The following is a 19205-nucleotide window of genomic DNA, read 5'->3' as shown; positions in this document are numbered from 1 at the left end:
GCCTTTTTTAAAAAGGGGGAATAAAGCTTCACTTAAAATTCATGCTTAGGAGGGGCTTCCCTGGTGGCGCAGTGGTTGAGTCCACCTGCCGATGCAGGGGACACGGGTTCGTGCCCCGGTCCGGGAAGATCCCACATGCCGCGGAGCAGCTAGGCCCGTGAGCCATGGCCGCTGAGCCTGCACGTCCGGAGCCTGTGCTCCGCAACGGGAGAGGCCACAACAGTGAGAGGCCCGCGTACCAAAAAAAAAAAAAAAATCATGTTTAGGAAAAGTGACCTTTTTCTTTACATACTCTGGTTCTTTAGAAGGCATGATACATAGTGACATCATACAAGTTCCCCATCTGCCTGCCAAAGAAGATTTGGAAACTGGGACAGTTTGGATAAGAGTTATTAATGCCTTCTCCTTGAATAGAACCTGGTGCAAACATGTAAATTGCATCACTTTTCATTTACCATCTACAGTAATCACCTCGTTGTTCATACATGACACGGATGTTAATTTACATAGCTGAGTAGGGAGGAGATATGGGGATATACATATGCATATAGCTGATTCACTTTGTTATACAGCAGAAACTAACACAACACTGTAAAGCAATTATAGTCCAATAAAGATATTTAAAAAAAAGTTATGGTCTCATCTCTTTTGGCTATCCAAAGTTTTCTGTCTCAGAGTAATCAGATGACAGAAGTCTTGCCTTCAATCAACAACAAAATGCTTACATGGCACCCATGTTTTTAAAGTGTAGTGAATTATAAATGAATATAAAGTGTCAAGTCAAGATACGGCATCAGGCAGTGCGTAAGTGGTACAAACTTGAGGAGCTACAAGTTCTCAAAAGGGGCAAACAACTGTGAATCAGTAAGATTTGAGATAGCTCCATGGAGGAGAAAGAAATCCATATTTTCTATTATTATGTTACCACTATCAATATGACTTCAGATTTGAAATTATAATTTTGTAAATGAAAGGAACTGTGCTGGGCAGACGTTTTACTCCAGGTTTTAGCTGATGTATGCACATTAAAACTTAGCTATATATTATTTCTAAAGAGGATGAAAAGTGAACAGATGAAAGGTATCCCCTGGCATACAGGAAATGGCCACTCACGTACCTCTGCTTCAATGTATGGAAATTCTGACACAAGACGCACCCCAACAATGGGCCACCGCTTTCCCGTCACACTCGCCATTTTGGCCACCTCAAAAGCCTTGTCACCATAGGTGGCAGCAAGATGTTGGGCCACCTAAGGAAACAAAACTGCATCAGGCAGGTCCTCTGAATATCAACAGCTTCTAGGTACAAAGCAAAACAATGTACATGCTTATCTTGTCAGTTTTGTTTTTTTTTACAGCCTGTAACTAAAAATCCTAGGAGAGTGTTAGATTTTGATTTCATGGGAGGAAAATACTTTGGCTCCAAATGCTTAGGCCAGCACTAATGCTACTACACATGTATTACTGTATCAGTGACTGATGAAGCTTCAGCTTCATTCTGCTCCAGATATCACATCTGAAGAACAGCCTTCCTTATGCTCGAGACAGAAAGAATTTGGGAGGTCCTGTCTGCTAGGAACAAGCCAAACAAACTCCAGATTCTAAAACAGAAACCAAAACGTGCATTGCTTTTTAGGTGACTAAAGCACCTAAAAAGTGCTTTTTCCCATTAGTTCACTCCCACAGTACACAGACAGAAACAAACCCAGCAACAGGAAACTCGAAATCATGGAGGCCACATGGTTGCCGATTCTGTTACTGGCAATAGTGAGATTAGCTCAAGAGTAAGATGTAGCAATGCATGCCCACCTCACTTTCAAGTCCATAATCCTGGACAAGCCTGATGTAGAGTGTAGGGCTCCAATCTTTGCCCCCTTGAAGGAAAAGCCCAACTGTTCTACTTGGTCCTGCTTTCAAATTGTGGGCCTTGACTGCAGCATTTATGGCATCTTCTGCCATAGATCGATAGGTTGTCCACTTTCCACCTACAAATACATTGATAAATAATTCATTAGGTTACCACCCCTTGTTTTTCTTATAATTAACCATTTATCAACTTATTAATAACAAAATTCACCTGTTGTTTATAACAAATGTGGCAAAGCAATGCATAAGATTTTTTTACTCAGAATCATAAAAAAAAAAAGTCCCCTTTTAGCATTAAAAGGGATTCTGGTATGAGAATTTAACTCAAGCTGCTTTAGATATAAAGCACACCCAAACAACAAGGTAATATGCCATACCTGCTATAGTGATGAGGCCGCTCTCACTGATATCCACGACGTGATTTCGGGAGATGGACTGTGTATCTGCAGACTTGGGATCTGTAACAAGGGGGCGAATACCGCTCCAGGCTGCCAGGACATCCCCTCTTCTTACTGGGAAGGATCAATGCCAAGGGTTAAGAGGATTACTCAAAGACGTCTCAACAAAACTAAAATGATTAGAAAGCAGAAAAGAGTTCAGTAAAAGGAACATATGAATATGAACTTTTAAAAAGAGGGAGTATCCTTAAATATAAGAACTAAGTGAGTGGGTAAGTTACAAGAAAAACTCAAAGAATTGTTTTGTTACAAAGATAACCTGGAGGAAAAAAGTAAAGAACTGGAAAATCACTGACATGGGTCCCAAAGAGGAAACAAAAGAAACAAATGTTAGCAACCCTCAGCTGGGACAATCTGCAGTAGTTAGAAAGAACAACAACAAAGCAGAAACAAAATAAAAACAAACCAAAAGAGGGCCTCTCCGGTGGCGCAGTGGTTGACAGTCCACCTGCCGATGCAGGGGACACGGGTTCGTGCCCCGGTCCGGGTGGATCCCACATGCCGTGGAGCGGCTGGGCCCGTAAGCCATGGCCGCTGAGCCTGCGCGTCCGGAGCCTGTGCTCCGCAACGGAAGAGGCCACAACAGTGAGAGGCCCGCGTACCGCAAAAAAAAAACAAAACCAAAAGACATGACTTGTTACATTTCCCCCTAGAGTATATCTTGCTATCTCTACTCAGGGAAGACAAAGATACTTATTAGGAGCAGAGGGCAGTCAGGATTTCAGATCCCACTCACCCCTTGGTCCTGTGTTCTTGTACAGCGAACCTCCTATACATTTAGACACAGCAGACTCTGAAAAGTACTTAAATATATATCTAGCGAAATCTTGTGTAAAGAGTCACAAAGACTCTTTGATGTGACTGGTATATTGGACTAGTCAAAAAAAGAAAAGAAAAGAAAAAAAAAGCACCTAAAAAGTACAGGGGAAAGATCCTAAAAACAAGTATTACTGCATGACAATCTCTCCTTCTTGATCTCAAACGAAAAAAAATTTCTGGTAAAGCTAACTTCAACTAAGGTAATCTGACATGTTTTAGCTCAGCTCCTTAAGGACCACACTCTAAACATGACTATAATCCGAAAGAAGAGGTACCCATACACCTCTATGGGGGTGTTTAATCAAACCCATATCCCAACACTGACTCTGAAACAAAGGGAGAGTAAACCTCATAAACTGGTGCAGAAAGCCTAAGGCTTGCAGTCTTGTTAACTGGTAACTCAATGTAGGGATTCCATCCCTAGATCTGCCCCTTTGAAGGGTGCATCCTCTTCAGTATGTTTAATTCTGATGGCCTCCATGGAATGGGGGTTAATTCTTGCTCCACACAATTCCACAAAAGTCTTGTAAAACCTCAACATAAATCATGCAATATTTTAATCTTTACAAAAAGCTTAACTAGGAAATTACCACTATTTTCCATTAGAGTTCAAATTGCCCTCAGAGTCAAAAATAAAACTTAGCCAACCACTTAGAACGTCACTGTGGTCACTGCAAAGTCTGACGAGTGTGTTCTCTGAAATTCCTTAGGTAGCCACGCTGATCAGGAATTTGGTTTCAGTTCTTACAGCCTTCTGACTGATCTTAAAATTATTCTGTGGAAAACTAGACTTTCTAAATTTAGAAAAGCATATGCAAATAATCTTTGTGGCAAATGCTTTACCTTTTCTGGTATAACAGGCAGAAAAATACATCTGTGAAACTGTACTGTCCGAAACAAAAAGACCAAACTAAAACACTTGAGTTTTTCATTCATGGAGGAAAATTAAATAAAACATTATGTATACTGATACCATTTTTAATCCTTACTTTTGAAATTGATACTCAAAAAAAGAAAAGAAAACACTAACAGGAAGAGTTCATAACACGTCAGGAACCTTAATTTATTTTGCCTGATATCTTAGCATTCAGCTTTTTAGCCTGAGAATTATATCAGATGAATATTGGGATTATATTTATTTTAAAAGATTCATTTAAGGATAATCAAATTTTAAATCATATTTCAAGTATGAATCAGGCTTTATAGCCTGCAGCATTTTTATGTTATTAGACTAAAGTGTGGTTGGATCAGGTGATCTATCATCTATCAGTTTTCTCCCAACCTTGAGATTTAATGATTTTTATGGATTATTCAAAATGCCATTTGCTGCTGAAGAATAAAAGCACTTTTTACCTCTCTACCATCCAAATTAAGTAATGACCAGTCAGGGCTATGGTATAACCTAGGCCCACAGGGCACAGCATAGCTAAACACATGAAACATGAATTCTAACCTCTTGTAGAAAAGACAGCAACAAACTAAACTAACAGGTTTCTCTCTTTATTACTTATTCACACACACTGGAAACCTTGTGTGCTGTTAAACAAATTCTTATTAAAATTCTCTTTAGAAAGAGATTCAAAAGCAGTGGACAGATAGCATAGAGAACCTTCCAAAATTGCCAGGAACTGCTGCAGCCATATTGTAACCATGGGGGAAACAACCATAGCATGAAGCCTACCTGGGGGGTGGTGGAGTGAAGAGAAATAAGGGCCTTTCGCTAAAGACATTGCTCAATCATTAAATTAATCACCTCTTGAGGCTTCTTATATGTGGAGATCTTCTTTTACATGATAATACATTATTTATTTTATAATAACAAAAAACAAAAAATACAAATTCAATGACTCTAATAAATTGAGTGCTTCTCTAAATGTCTATGTAAATACCTCTAGCTTCTGTAGAGCAGCACTGTTCCATAGACTTTTCTGCAGTGATGGAAATGTTCTGTATCTAAACTGTCTGATTCACTAGCCACTAGCTGCATGAGGCTATTAAGCACTTGAAATGTGGTCCATGCAACTGGGAAACTGAATTTCAAATTTTATTTCATTTTAACTAAATTTAAATAGCCACATGATATGCACATGTACAGGCTATAACATTGCATAAGGCAGTTCTAGAGTAAAACCACCAAGTGGTAGATCTCAGACTTGTCCTGGTTGATCATCAAGCTGGGTATTTCCCCCATGGCCACCTTGCCCATGTCTTCAATGGAGCATCCTTTCAGTGAAATTTGACAGTGAGAATATAATCTGCTGTAATAGTATGAGACACCCCACCTCAAAATACTTTATGGTCATAACATGTTCCATATTTACCATTTCAAAGTATCCTCCTCTCCTACTAATCTCATCAATTCAAAGAAATGAAAATATTTGTACTAAATTAGGTACTCCTACCCTCAAGTTCTTACCCAGAAATCGGTTCTATCATTTAGGTTGTAGCCAAGAGTAGACAGTGAACATCACCTACTTTAACTCTCCATGGTATAACACGTGAAGAAAATAACTCAACTCAAGGATTTGATGCTTCAGAGCTCAAAGATTCATCTTGATTTTCCTGGTCCTCATACCATCAGGATAGCTAAACAAGATGGCATTACTGTTGCATTTTCCTCACCATGTTGAAAGTCTTCGGCAATGTCAATTCTAGTATTTCTCAGTACCTCAAATACTGTTATCAAGTAGGAGTCATGTATCGTGATCAATAAATATGAAATGGCATATTAAAACATTCTCTGAATTTTTTATATCAAACAAGAGCTGACATTACAAAATCAAAAGCAATAATATTTTGGCTTCTGAGTCAACATGCTAGACTTTAGGTTTCTAATGACTATATATTTAAACAATTGGATATCCTCTTTTAAAACAACTGAACACTTTAATAAAACAAGATGACAGGAAACAACACTACTATTAAAGTTGAGAAAAATTATCACTTAACACCACTTATGAGAGTGGCTCACCCAGTTGATGTTTTTTTTTTTAACATCTGTATTGGAGTATAATAGCTTTACAATGGTGTGTTAGTTTCTGCTTTATAACAAAGTGAATCAGCTATGCATATACATATATCCCCATGTCTCCTCCCTCTTGCATCTCCCTCGCACCCTCCCTATCCCACCCCTCTAGGTGGTCACAAAGCACTGAGCTGATCTCCCTGTGCTATGCAGCTGCTTCCCACTAGCTAGCTATTTTACATTTGGTAGTATATATAAATCCATGCCACTCTGATTTTTAAGTGCCAACTGCCCAGATGTTAAAAATCCCATGAGTACTCCAGAATGTATAAAGTACTTGTTGATATTTTCAGAAGGATAGTAAGGAAATAAAATACTCCTTCTACCATCATGTTTAAGAATTATTTTTATTACAACCCTGATAAATAACTCATTCAGGTTTTAGTGTATAAAATATATAAAGAATAAAATATAAATAGTAAAGTTGAATAGACATTTTTCACAGCTGGTTGAAAAGCCTAAGTGCTGTGTAATTGTTTCCACTTATAATTAATATTTTTATTCTTAAAAACTTGGCAAGACAAGTGTTGGTTTTAAAAGTTAATAGAAAATGGAGCCCACAGGAAGTAACAATTAAGAACTAAATGTGCGCTTTTGCTTCACATCAGTTATTTAGCCATACATTTAGGGGTGCTCTTTCTCATGTTTGCCACTTTCAAAAAATCAATGAAAACCATGTGAAAATATCTACGTGAACACAGGGGAAACAGTGTCAGAAATCAATACCTTCTCTACCAGCATGTTTAACCTGCAGAAATGAAGTGTTAATCACAGAAATAAGATACCATATTACATTTATTAACTAATGAAACTAGAAAAAGCAAAGCGCGTGACACTATAATTAAACAGCTGGAAGACATCCAAGCCTGTGTAAGTTGATAACCCTGGTACAATCTCTGGCAGTGAAAAGGCAGGTCTGCAGTGAGTTGATACGGCCAGCTCCGTTGTTAATTGAATAACAGGCAATCTATAAACACTACTAATTGCATATGTGAAAATCTGTGTACAACTAGAGAAGCTGCTTAGAGAAGCACTCCGGAAAAACTACATGGATAAAGCACTCTGCAAATCTTCTGTCTTCCTCAATCCCTTTAAGTCACAGCTTAGTTTCGCCACTGCGTCCTTCTGATTAACCTCTACACAGCGGACTTAATGATACATTTTTCAAAAGATCATTTTTCTTCCTAACCCAATACACACTGCACAACTATCAATTACCCGTTTCAGAAGAGAACAAACAAGTAATCTAGAAAATTCAGCCTGTGAATGGAAAGCTTTCTAAATCGTGAAAGAAGACATGGTCTTATTCCCAACAGGCAAAATGCTTTTCAGAATTGTTCCGATGCATTTTGCAGAAGTGTGGCAGCCGCTGCGAACAGCATGGAGTGTTAAGATTTGACACTTTTTTTTTTCTCAAGGATATAGCCATTTGGGTAGGCTCAGAAACTGTTGTCAGAATTTTACTTATTCATCCACTTAATAAATCCTTTTAAAATGATTATTTCAACCCTGGTGAATACAAACCATTTCAAAAGTATTTCCTCTAGGATCTACACAAATTTTTTAGTTTTTAAATCTGTAGAGAAAACTGCTTGGCCCAAGGGATTGGTTATGAGAAATGAAACCTCCTCTACTTTAACATTCAAATCCAAATAAGGCCAGTCGAGAGCAAAGGTCACTAGCATTTTGAAGGTGTCTGGCAGCTTCCATGAAATGAACTGAGAGGCTTAATCCACTCCCTAGTGGATATAATATCACATCATGCAACAAACCCGGGACTACCAATTGGAATACTGCATAATATTTAGAAGCACAAGTATTAGAGCTAGACTGACTTGCATTCAATATCAATCCAACATGAATGAGCTATGGGAGGGAAACAAAGTCACTGGGCCTCAGTTTCTTCATCTATAAAATGGGAATTACAAAATAAAACTAACAATGTTGTTACAAGGAATCAGAGATAATATAAGCAATATGCTTAGCAGAGTGTGTAGCATAAAAAGTGCTCAATAACAGTAGAGTTTTAAAAAATAAAGCATGCATAACCCACTGCAGACAAATGGAAAGATTAAAATATGTGTAGCAACAGCATGTAGTCAAAAAAACTGAACGGTGCCTGAAGCCGAGTTTCTCTTTCACATTTCACCAGTATAGAAGAGAGTATTGGGTTTCACCAAAATTCCTTGGAAAAAATACAAATTTGAATGTCTTTACTTTAGATATAGACATACTCTAGATAACTAGCACTCTACCAAGACTGGTAATTCCTCATATACTCGGAGGCCTTCAGTCCAGTGAAATAAGAATGAAAACAAACCATAAAGAATCATTGCTGATTCATTGCTTTTAAAAGGATAAGTTGATAAGTAAGAAAGGTGTGATAGAGGGTGAGCATAGGGAAATAAATGAAGTACCTGAAAGAGCTGTCACTTCTGCTTTTACCCTGGTTATTTGCTACCTGGAGAATTTGTAATCTCAAGAGTCCCGAGAGCACCAGAGGAAAAGCCTGATTTACAGTGTTCACATATTAATTTCAATCCGCTTTTACCAAAAATCAAAACTGACAAAAACTCTTTGTTAGTTTCACCAATTAACCTGACTACCAAAAGGTATGTTAACTGAAAAGACCTCTATAGACCAAGCAGGTCCCAGCAGGTATTACCAAGTCTCCTACCTATTAATTAGCAGAATAAAAGTGATGGGTACAGGCTCAGTCTCTGTTCCAGTCCCAGGCTCATTTTACTGATGGAAATCCCCACCCACGATATGGACACAGCAGCCTTTTGGAACCTACACCTATTCCCAGCACAGCCCGTATAAGCAGTTAGATTTCTTGTTAGTGCATTTGAACTTTAAGAATTTGGAAACTGTCAACTATAGCTCTCTGCTCTTGAATTAATTTTATTTCTTGCTCTAACAATCTAAACTTCCTGTTCTTATGGCCCAATATAAACCCACTTTTAACAAATATCATACCCAGGTAAATGTGAAATGAAGCAGGATTCATTAACAATAATCAATACATTAAAATACAATCATACCCAGATGAAGCTCCTCCTACTTTGCAAAGGGTGAAAAAAAAAGCTGAAATTGAAATGCATTTTGAGTACTTAAGTATGGATATTAAACAGGGCATGACTATTTCTTAAACAACTATGTTTGAGTGTTGAGTGTGTGTGTGAAAGAGTATAAATTTAGCCACACAGATTTCAATTACGTGCATTTAATACATTTATACTATTATTATAGCTATCCAAAGAGAATCTACTCAAAATGAAATTACAACCATTATTTGAAATTAGAAGAAACTAAAACTATACAGTATGGATCAATCAATTAAACTAGGAGAATCCCCCAAACCATTTTTTAAAGCAGTTTGTTTGTTTGTAAATGTGTGATCACATAATGAAAAAAATTCTTTAGGGAAAAAGGACTCATAGATGCTGCTGAGTCACCTTAAGACAAAAATTGTGTCTTTGCATGTCCTCCATTGAAGCCAACATTATAGGAGATTCCTGATATAAACAGATGAAGACTATTTTCAAAAATCTTAAACTTTCTACCTTAATATAGAAAGATTTTCAAATTGCTACCAGCATCAAAAACCCTGAAAGCACCTATTGCTAATTCATTTTGATTTAAAACAATCATGAGTGGCGTACTAGATATATAACAAGCTTTGTAACTGAATAAAGAACCCTTACCTGTAAGGAGCTCCAAGTAAGAATATATCTTAGACTATTACCTATTGTATAATGTTGTGATATACTAGACCAGCATTCTAGGGGACTACGAAAGATATCTGGCTTCTGAAGTATAAATAGTATTTTACCAAAATGAGAAGTTGGGGGAAAAGACATCCCAGAGCAAGACTTCAACCTAAGTAAACAAGGCATGAAGGTTTAAAAGTGCATGACCTGATTTGGAAATAGTAAGTAATGTAATATGATTAAATTACTGAATGCACATAAGTGGAGTAGTAGAATATAAACCTGCAAAGACAAATCATGGAAAGCCTTAGATTCCATATGAAATAGTTTAAAACTTTTCCTGAAGTTAATGATGAGATATCAAAGGGATATTTTTGTGCAGGGAAGTGATGATCAGAACTGTGTTTTAGAGAGTTCTGGTGGAAGGACCAGACTGAGTGGGGACAGAGACCTAATATATGGAAGCAAGTTAGGGGGCCAATGCAACTCTAAGTGAAAAGTGACACAGGTGTGACCCAGAGTAATGAAAGTGAGAGGGGATTTACAGGATACTTCAGAGTGAGCATTGATGGGAGTTGGACTGGATGTGGAAAGAGAAGGATCAGCAAAGATAAGCATGCCATTTCTAGCCTGGGTGACTAGTCGGATGATGAGGCTATTAACTGAGATAGGAAATAATGTTGGGAAACCTCTGAAACTAGCACAGATAAAAAAAAAAATGCATTATACCATCTATGTCCACTGGAGAAAATGCTATGGCATCCAAGTTAAAAGAAGGTACTATGGGGCTTCCCTGGTGGCGCAGTGGTTGAGAGTCCACCTGCCGATGCAGGGGACACGGGTTCGTGCCCCGGTCCAGGAAGATCCCACATGCCGCGGAGCGGCTGGGCCCGTGAGCCATGGCCGCTGAGCCTGCACGTCCGGAGCCTGTGCTCCGCAATGGGAGAGGCTACAGCAGTGAGAGGCCTGCGTACCGCCAAAAAAAAAAAAAAAAAAAAAGAAGAAGGTACTATGACATCCAAGTTAAAAGAAAGCATGCTCAGGTCAGCACTGGAAAGAAGTAAACTTTGGCTTTTTCAATTAAAACAAGTATACTTATTCTTCTTAGCTAAATCCACTGTTAATACTCCAGTTTCCACATAATAACAGCTCACTAAATTTCTTAGAATACACACCTCTATCCTCTCATTTCTCTGATTAATTATTTCCTATGGATATCCTAGATCTGTAAATCAGATCTTCCCAAGCTCTAGAAATTAAATAGCGATGCAAACATTTCATACTCTTCTGGAAGAGCATGGGTGTTTCGAGCTCCCGTAATAGCACTCCAATCTTGCCATTAGAAAGGACCAGAAAAGGACGGTATGTGTTTCATGGGGATGTGGAAAGTAGAGGGAAAAAAGGCAACTTCTTCCTATTGTGTTATAACTTGGCCCTCATAAACCTTCTAAAAGAAGTGGTCAGCACATAAGAGTTAGAGGCGGCCAGGTGTGAAGATGAGTCAGACTGGACACATGGCCGTTACCCAGTGAGAGCTGGAATGGTTTGGGAGATATAAAAGTGGGAGGATAAACTTCATAAGTTACCTTCAACGTCACAACTCAAGTAGTTACGCACTTCATTCAAAATGAAGTTGATGTCTTCTTCGGAAGGAATGGGATGGTGTGTGACATCAGTTGGGGTGTCGGTAGTGCCAGCAATAGTCATCTTTTGCCAGGGTAGGAAGAAAATAACTCTCCCATCACTGGTCGCTGGATCAAGAAGTCCCATGCTCTCTGGGCTGGGATAAAAAGAAGGGTCATATATTTCTGAAATTAGCCAAAGTTTGCTCTTAATCTGCATTCTAAAAATGATTTTATTCACTAACTCTCATATAAACAAACAAGAAACACATGAACTGTTACTTTTATCGCCACTACCCTAATCTAGAAATTCCTAACAGAAAAAATAATTCTGGTGACACAAAAGGAATGGGGCAAGTGGGATAATAATAATAATATTCCACAGCAGAACTCAGGCCTCCCCACTCAGTAATGCAAAGGTAAATTAGGTAAGTGGGCTTCAATTTCCAGTTGTTTGGGTTTTTATATCCCTTGGACCATTCACATCAGATAATGTCAGCAGGATAAATGTCTATAATTTCTTGCATGATGGTCAATGAAGGATAGCTCTTCAACCTTTTTTCAAGTCTATGAAAAGTATTTTCCTGGGACATTTGACATCTGGCACGTCTTTCAGTTTAAGGTCTCAGAAGTACATGAGAAAAGTGAAGGGTCCAACTTTCTAGAAACTAAAATGTAATCAAAAAGTTCTTTACTCCGTTGTGCCTGAATAAGCTTGTACCACTTCACCAAATATGAGATTTCTTACTTTATTTCAATTTTGCAGAAATCTCAAGAAGCGCATCCATGAGAAAAGGGCTCAGTTTTCTACTACTACCTAAATAACAGTGTACTGGGATATAAGGTCAAAAAGTAGAGTAATATCTTAGCAGTGAAAATCTTTAAATAGGCAGAAGATGCTGGTGTACTATGCTGCTAAATCAAGGTTCAAGGACACCTCTTCTGACAGACTATGTAAAACTTTCAAAAATATTAATCAAGAATTTTTCTAATACCTACTTAGTATTCTAAAACCAAATTGTGAAACACACTTGAAAGAACAGGCAAGTGTAAATAAACATTAACAAAATCTGTTCAGCTGTATTATTAAATCATTAGAAACTCTTGTTTTAATGTATCCATGAACCATTCTAAAACTGTGGAGGTCCTGCTAAAGCAGTAGAAGGAATCTGCAAGTGTCCCTCTCAAACAGTTGAACACTACTGATCTTCAGACAGCTGTTTCAATTTGACTGACCTCTCATAAGGAGCCAATGTTAAAGGTATTTTCTGTGAATATATTTTTAGCTTCTATTAATAACATTTCTTGAATAGGAAATATAATTCTATTTGGTTTCAAGAAATCCCTCTTAAACTCACATATTTTATTTTATTTTTTTTTTTTTTTGCGGTATGCGGGCCTCTCACTGCTGTGGCCCCTCCCGTTGCAGAGCGCAGGCTCCGGATGCGCAGGCTCAGCGGCCATGGCTCACGGGCCCAGCCGCTCCGCGGCATATGGGATCCTCCCAGACCGGGGCACGAACCCGTATCCCCTGCATCGGCAGGCGGACTCTCAACCACTGCGCCACCAGGGAGGCCCAAACTCACATATTTTAAAGGGCATACGGTCAACTATTTATGCTTATCATTCCCTTAAAATTAAAAAAAAAATGAAACTCAGATTCAAATGTGTAAGGATGAGAGTCTAAATACTGTTTAAAAGCAAAACAAAACTGGCTTTTTTATGAAAAAGAAACCTACAGTCAGCTTAGCTAATGTATCTTCTTCATTTAAACCATAAGGAGTACTAATATTTCTTTGCAAAGACCCATCAGCCCCATGAAATGCCTGCCATGTCCACACAGCCTTGCAGAAAGAAATCACTATCTGCAGCCTACATGAGACACAGGAGAGAGTAGGCCTCAGTTATTCTATTTAGCACATGCAAAAAGCACCACAGAAGTGTGTCAATCATTTAAACCTTCAGCTAAGATCTCATCTTCACTCAGGGTTACTTACAGGAAATAATTTTACTTTTTAAAAATACATTGAAAAACTACAAATATCGAGTATTTTCAGTCTCTGTATGCCTATATTTTTTTCTTTGTATTTGCCATAAAACTCTCTAAAGATCTTAAAAGAAACTAGTTAAAATATATTTTGTAAGCACCGAATTTGATCCTGGGTTGATATGCCCTTAGATTACATAAGTCACTTTGTGATTAGAAATTAACTCATGAGTTCAAACTTTTAATTTGGTAAATAGTGCTATATTGAAACAAAAGGATAAATTCCATATTCTAATATTTAAGGAACAAATTACATGTTGGTATATTTTATATATCATCATTTTATGGACCAGATATCATATTATGTGTCTAACTCAATAAACTTGATCAACATCAGCATAAAATTATAATATTCAGCAACTGGGACAAGAAATGCTGTTAGAAAAGCACAACTGCTGAATCCCTTAAAATCTTTCAGTGCAATAAAAAGCAGTTTAAAGGGTGAATGTGATGGTTACCAACACACACATAACTGGAACCTGTAGAGAATCAACTGCTTAAGTGAAGACATATGTGTCAAACATAAAATTAACAAGCATAGAGGGAAGCCAAAGCTATTAATGAATGGTATAAAAATTTAAGAAGCCACTTGGAAATACCTCTCATCGGTTCTAAATTACCTAATTCATAACTCGCCCTTAGGGAAAAGTTTGTTTTCTTACAAATGATTAATTCTGCAAGGTGGCACAAAAGTTTGAAAATGGCTATCAACTATAGTGATGGTATATACAATGCGGTGAGGCATAGGTCTTTTCTCAATATGTATAATTCACTTGACATCAGCAGGAAAAGCTGGCTTCTAATTTACGTGTGTGTCTAGGATAAGATCTAATGAACATTTTCCTCATGCAGACCATTGCTGTCCTGAAGTACCCTTATTTAAACTGAAATCAATTTATTGTTAACTACTTAGCAATCAGTGTTGGAGCTAGCAGTATGCACACACGTTATAGAAAAAAAATTGACCTTTCGTCAGCAATAAAAAGCATCTGTAGGCTAAAAGGAGGAGATGATTATTTTCATGTATTTCGGTCATTTGGTGTATTGTTGCTGCTTTTATAAGAGCATCTACCCACAACTCCGATGAAAATTCCAGATTTGCTCTTAATGCCTTCTTAATGTTCTTAGTGCCTTCAAAAGTAAATGATTTCTGGGCTTCCCTGGTGGCTCAGTGGTTGAGAGTCCACCTGCTGATGCAGGGGACACGGGTTCGTGCCCCGGTCTGGGAAGATCCCACATGCCTTGGAGTGGCTAGGCCCGTGAGCCATGGTCGCTGGGCCTGCGCGTCCGGAGCCTGTGCTCCACAACGGGAAAGGCCACAACAGTGAGAGGCCCGCGTACCGCAAAAAAAAAAAAAAAAAAAAAAAAAAAGTAAATGATTTTGGTGTGTTGAGTTTTATGAAATTAAAACAATCCAGAATGAGAAAAAGAGAGAGAGAGAAAGCTGCTACCATGGCACAAGATAATTCCACATGTGGAATGTTAGTTAGGGTCCTAACAAGCTTAATAAATTCCATAAAGATACCCTGAAAATAGCCCAGCAGGATACACTGCATACCTCATCCTCACTCTCCATTTAGCAGCCTAAAGTCAATAAATCAGTGGCTCCTGAACTCATTGCATTGCCAAACTGATCAGGTTCTACTTGAAATGCTAGGCCTTATGTTATTATCAGCTGGTTTATAGGGTAGCACCAGAAGGTCTGACTCATCTCTGAGGACCTAGTAGAACCCTTGAGTTATAATTGTTGAATGAGATTGAGAAATCCAGAGAACCATTTCAGGCTGAGATCTCCTGACCCCAACCCACCCAAGAGAATGACTTGATATGGAAAGTAAAACATCCCTCTGGGATGCCAGCGATACAGCTGCTCAAGGTCAGTGCTGAAAGAGGGACCAAACGCTTAACCCAGGCTGTAATCCCAAACCAAGGGACTCATCTGAAACAGAGCCTGAACAGGAACTGGGCTGCCAGACCACTCCTCTAAGGTTTCCCACAGGATGTGTAGTGGTTGTAGTTCAAGGTGCTAAAGATGGAGACATTAATTTCTCCCAAAGTAGAATGAGATCACTTACTGCATCTTAGACTGAAATAGACCCAGCTGTGACTAACACTTTCATGACTTATGGGCAGGGGCCCGAAGCTAATGCCTAATTTTTAGGATTAAGAAAGGTATTCTGTTTGGAAAATACTATTATACATGCAAGTGATATATATTTATGTTTCTTAAAAACCACCTATCTTCTCTGTTACTAGCATATTATAAAGCATAGTATAGGACATATGTGTAGCATGACTTCCTTCAAGAAAAAAAACTTAAAAGGATATACATTTGTGCAAATATAAACACAAAATTTTATGGAAGGAATCAGAAGGAAGTGTGATCAAAAACTGAAGTTGGGAGCATGAAGAAAAGAGGGAGGCTTTCACTTTTCATTTTATGTCTTTCTATTTTTCTATAGTGATTATTTTTGTTTATTTTTGTCTACAGGGGTTATCTTGGCAGTAAAATGAAGAATCACATTTTGTTTTTATATTTTAATATCTATATATTTAAAATTCCCTTATAGGTATTATATTAAAATTTTAATTAAAAAAAGCAACAATCTCAATTTGGGCAAGTTATCACAAAAAAGTTAGTTGGGTTCATTCAAAAAATATTTACTGGTCATTATTATGCGCCAGATAATATACCAGGAGCTGGGGATATAGCAGTCAAGAAAACAGATAAAAAGTAAATAATCATTGTCAAAATGTATACAGATAGGTACTATCGTGAGATAAGGAACCAGAAGCTGAAATGAGCAGCTTCCCAAAGTCACAGAGTTAGCAAGAGGTAAAGTGATGAACAAACCAGGAAGTTCTTTACCAAGGTATCACCTGAAGTTATTCTTCATACTGTCTTTGTCTATGTACTGGAAACAGCAGAATGCCTTCCCATTTTAATGATAGGTAAACTAAGGTTTGCAGAATAAAATGGCTTGTCCCAAACAATGTCATTATTAAGTGGCAGAAATAACACAGGGAATAATACAGAATACTAGTAAGTGTCCTCTGACATCATGCGACAATAGTGAAGAAGATACGAAACAGAATGTACAGGAAAATATGTTGAATCTAGTAAGACCTAAACAAATATAAGGATTATGGTGATGTGTGTGTCTATAGTTTAGGTATTACATCTGTACTCTACGAAACATTAAAAACAAAACTCCAAAAAACTTACAAACTAGCTGGCCTTGCATATTTTTACCCAACACAAAATAAACATATATAATTGGGTCTGGAACTATTTTTGAAAACTTCTCTATATACAAGAAACATTTGCAACATGTACATATATTTACTTCTCTCCTTTTCATTTGCACTAAACTTCTGTTAGCAGTTTTTAAAACTCTATTAAGCACCACTGCATAAGTTTTTATTATTGAGACTGGAAGCACCTTGGTTTCTCCAGTCCTAAGTGAAAATACTAATGACTGTCTACCAATTACACGTAGACATTTAGAAAATGACAAAGAAACCTTGGAAGCTGGTGGATAAGAAATTTCGTTAATATTCCTCTTGGTAGAAGTGTAATATCTTTCTCATTAGAAGTGTGTTTGGTACAATTAGGTATATCTTGGACTCTCTTCAAGAAGACTTAGTTACTGGAAAACTGATAATTAATAAGGCAGTATCATCTATTACATAGCAGGATAGCATTCTAGAAGAATGCAGATATTAAATGAAATATCATGGATCTGTACATCTGTTTTATCAAATATGAAAAATGTATATACCTTTTATGGAAAGTTATTAAAATATGGAAGAGATAGCTCTCATCCTAACCACATTACCTAGAAATTACCTTTTTACCCATAATTACATCACCTAGAGATAATCATCATTGGTATTTAACATATTTCTTTTAATCTCTTTTCTATGTACTTATATAATGCTTAGATCGTGTTACACATACAATCTTGTATCCTCCATTCTAAACTAACATTGTATCACTAGCGTTTTCTTAGGACACTAATGTTATTTATAATTATAATTTTTAATGAACATATAATACTCCCTCATGCAGGTACACCATAATTTACTTATCCATTCTCCTAAGGTTAGAAACTGAAGTGGTTTGTAAAATTTCTCAACTACAAATAATGTCTTAATGAATACCTTGAGCATAAATCATTATTTCACAGAATTATGTACTAGTTTGCCTATTAGATTTACCACATGTGGAAATAAAAATGTTCCATACTCAGCATAGACACACGAATTTTTCCCCAGATGTCTTGAAGTGTACATGAGGGGTAATAATTATCAATTTCTTAGTTAGGATCACATAAATGTCTCTTTTCTAATTTGTTAAAAATAAAAAAATATTAAAAATTCAAACACACACAAAAGTCTCAGTTTCATGTGCCCATCACCTAACTTTTAAATGATTTTCAGTTAATAGCTGCTCTTATTTCACCTCTATCTTTATCTATTTCTCTACCTGTGATTATCTTTGTTAATTTGATAAATCAGAAATAATAACCGATTTTTACTTGCTATAGTATTTTTCAAAACACATTTCAAAAGTTATAAACAAGAATACTTGAGTGGTCCTCATTTTCAGATTCTTCATAAGCAAATCTGGGTATTTTGTAAAATTAACTTTTTAGTGTCTTAATGAAAATGTCCTTTATGGACATTTTTGCAAAATTATTTTTAGGGTTTTAATGAAATTAAAATTCAAAAATAGTAAGGCTTATTTAGCCTTTGACGATAAGTACACTGAAAAAAGTACAAAAATAGATCCCAAATCACTAACTCATAGAAAGGAGTATTGCCATAAAAGCTAAGAAATACACAAGCCTGGTTTGTATTTTGTGCTTTGGAAGAGTTTTTTTTTTTTTTTTTTCACTCATTTCTTCTCATTTTGAACAGTGAGCTAGACCATCTAGTAAGAAAGGTGTGCTACAGGAATAAATATAGACCATTTCTTGCATCCCTCGTTCTCTGACGATGACGGCCAAGTGGGAACACTGGTACCTGTAATAACCAGGCATCACAATGTGGACGCCAGCACTGGGTTGGCAAATAGCTGCGGCATCCTTATCATCCATTTTGCGCACGGTGTCTGTGAAAGGTCCTGTGGCATTGATAACACACTTGGCTCTTACATCAAATTCCTCCCCTGTGAAAGAAAGCAGCGTCAATCACACACCCTGTTTGTTTCTCTGCTCACTGACGCTTTGGATTATTAATTCATCTCTTAACTTAACCTATTGTGGAGTATACTGTATGCCACACTAAGTGACACGGGCAACCAGAGTCATTGAGAAGCCACACAAAAGGTTCGCATGTGAGTAAATTTATTGAAACCAAGTCCAAACCGCAGGAAGAAAAACATGCCACTTTTTCATTTCAGCTCTCATTCTAGTTTGCAAAATGCCCGGCATTAAAGTGCCAAATAGGAAGAAAGTGAGTAAATTAGCCGCTTTCTCCTTAAAACTCAAATGTGTGAGCAGTGTTGCCGTGAGATGATATATTTCACAGTGCTGGTTTTGAAGGAAACGATGTAATTTTGAAACTTCGCCCACACGGCCATAGAACTGGACGGACATGAAAATCTCACCAAAGTTAAAGTGATTGACTTTAACGACAGGTAAATGCACTG

The 19205-nt window shown here is 37.3% G+C and overlaps 1 protein-coding gene across 3 annotated transcripts in view; it reads right to left on the bottom strand.

The window, feature by feature from the left end:
- Nucleotides 1-19205, bottom strand: part of GPD2 (glycerol-3-phosphate dehydrogenase 2) — a 155297-nt gene that overhangs the window by 13564 nt on the left and 122528 nt on the right. For all 3 annotated transcript variants that reach the window (XM_060106452.1, XM_060106451.1, XM_060106450.1), the window contains exons 8-12: nt 18578-18722; nt 11467-11660; nt 2243-2377; nt 1809-1984; nt 1118-1249 (exon numbers count right to left, since the gene is read on the bottom strand). In XM_060106452.1, coding sequence (XP_059962435.1) covers nt 1118-1249; nt 1809-1984; nt 2243-2377; nt 11467-11660; nt 18578-18722 — 782 coding nt within the window. The remainder of the gene's footprint in view (nt 1-1117; nt 1250-1808; nt 1985-2242; nt 2378-11466; nt 11661-18577; nt 18723-19205) is intronic.

The sequence above is a fragment of the Mesoplodon densirostris genome, chromosome 8 (assembly GCF_025265405.1).
Source record: "Mesoplodon densirostris isolate mMesDen1 chromosome 8, mMesDen1 primary haplotype, whole genome shotgun sequence".
Classification (NCBI taxonomy): domain Eukaryota; kingdom Metazoa; phylum Chordata; class Mammalia; order Artiodactyla; family Ziphiidae; genus Mesoplodon; species Mesoplodon densirostris.
The sequence above is the reverse complement of the archived record's forward strand: the minus strand, read 5'-3'. Positions and strand labels throughout refer to the sequence as shown.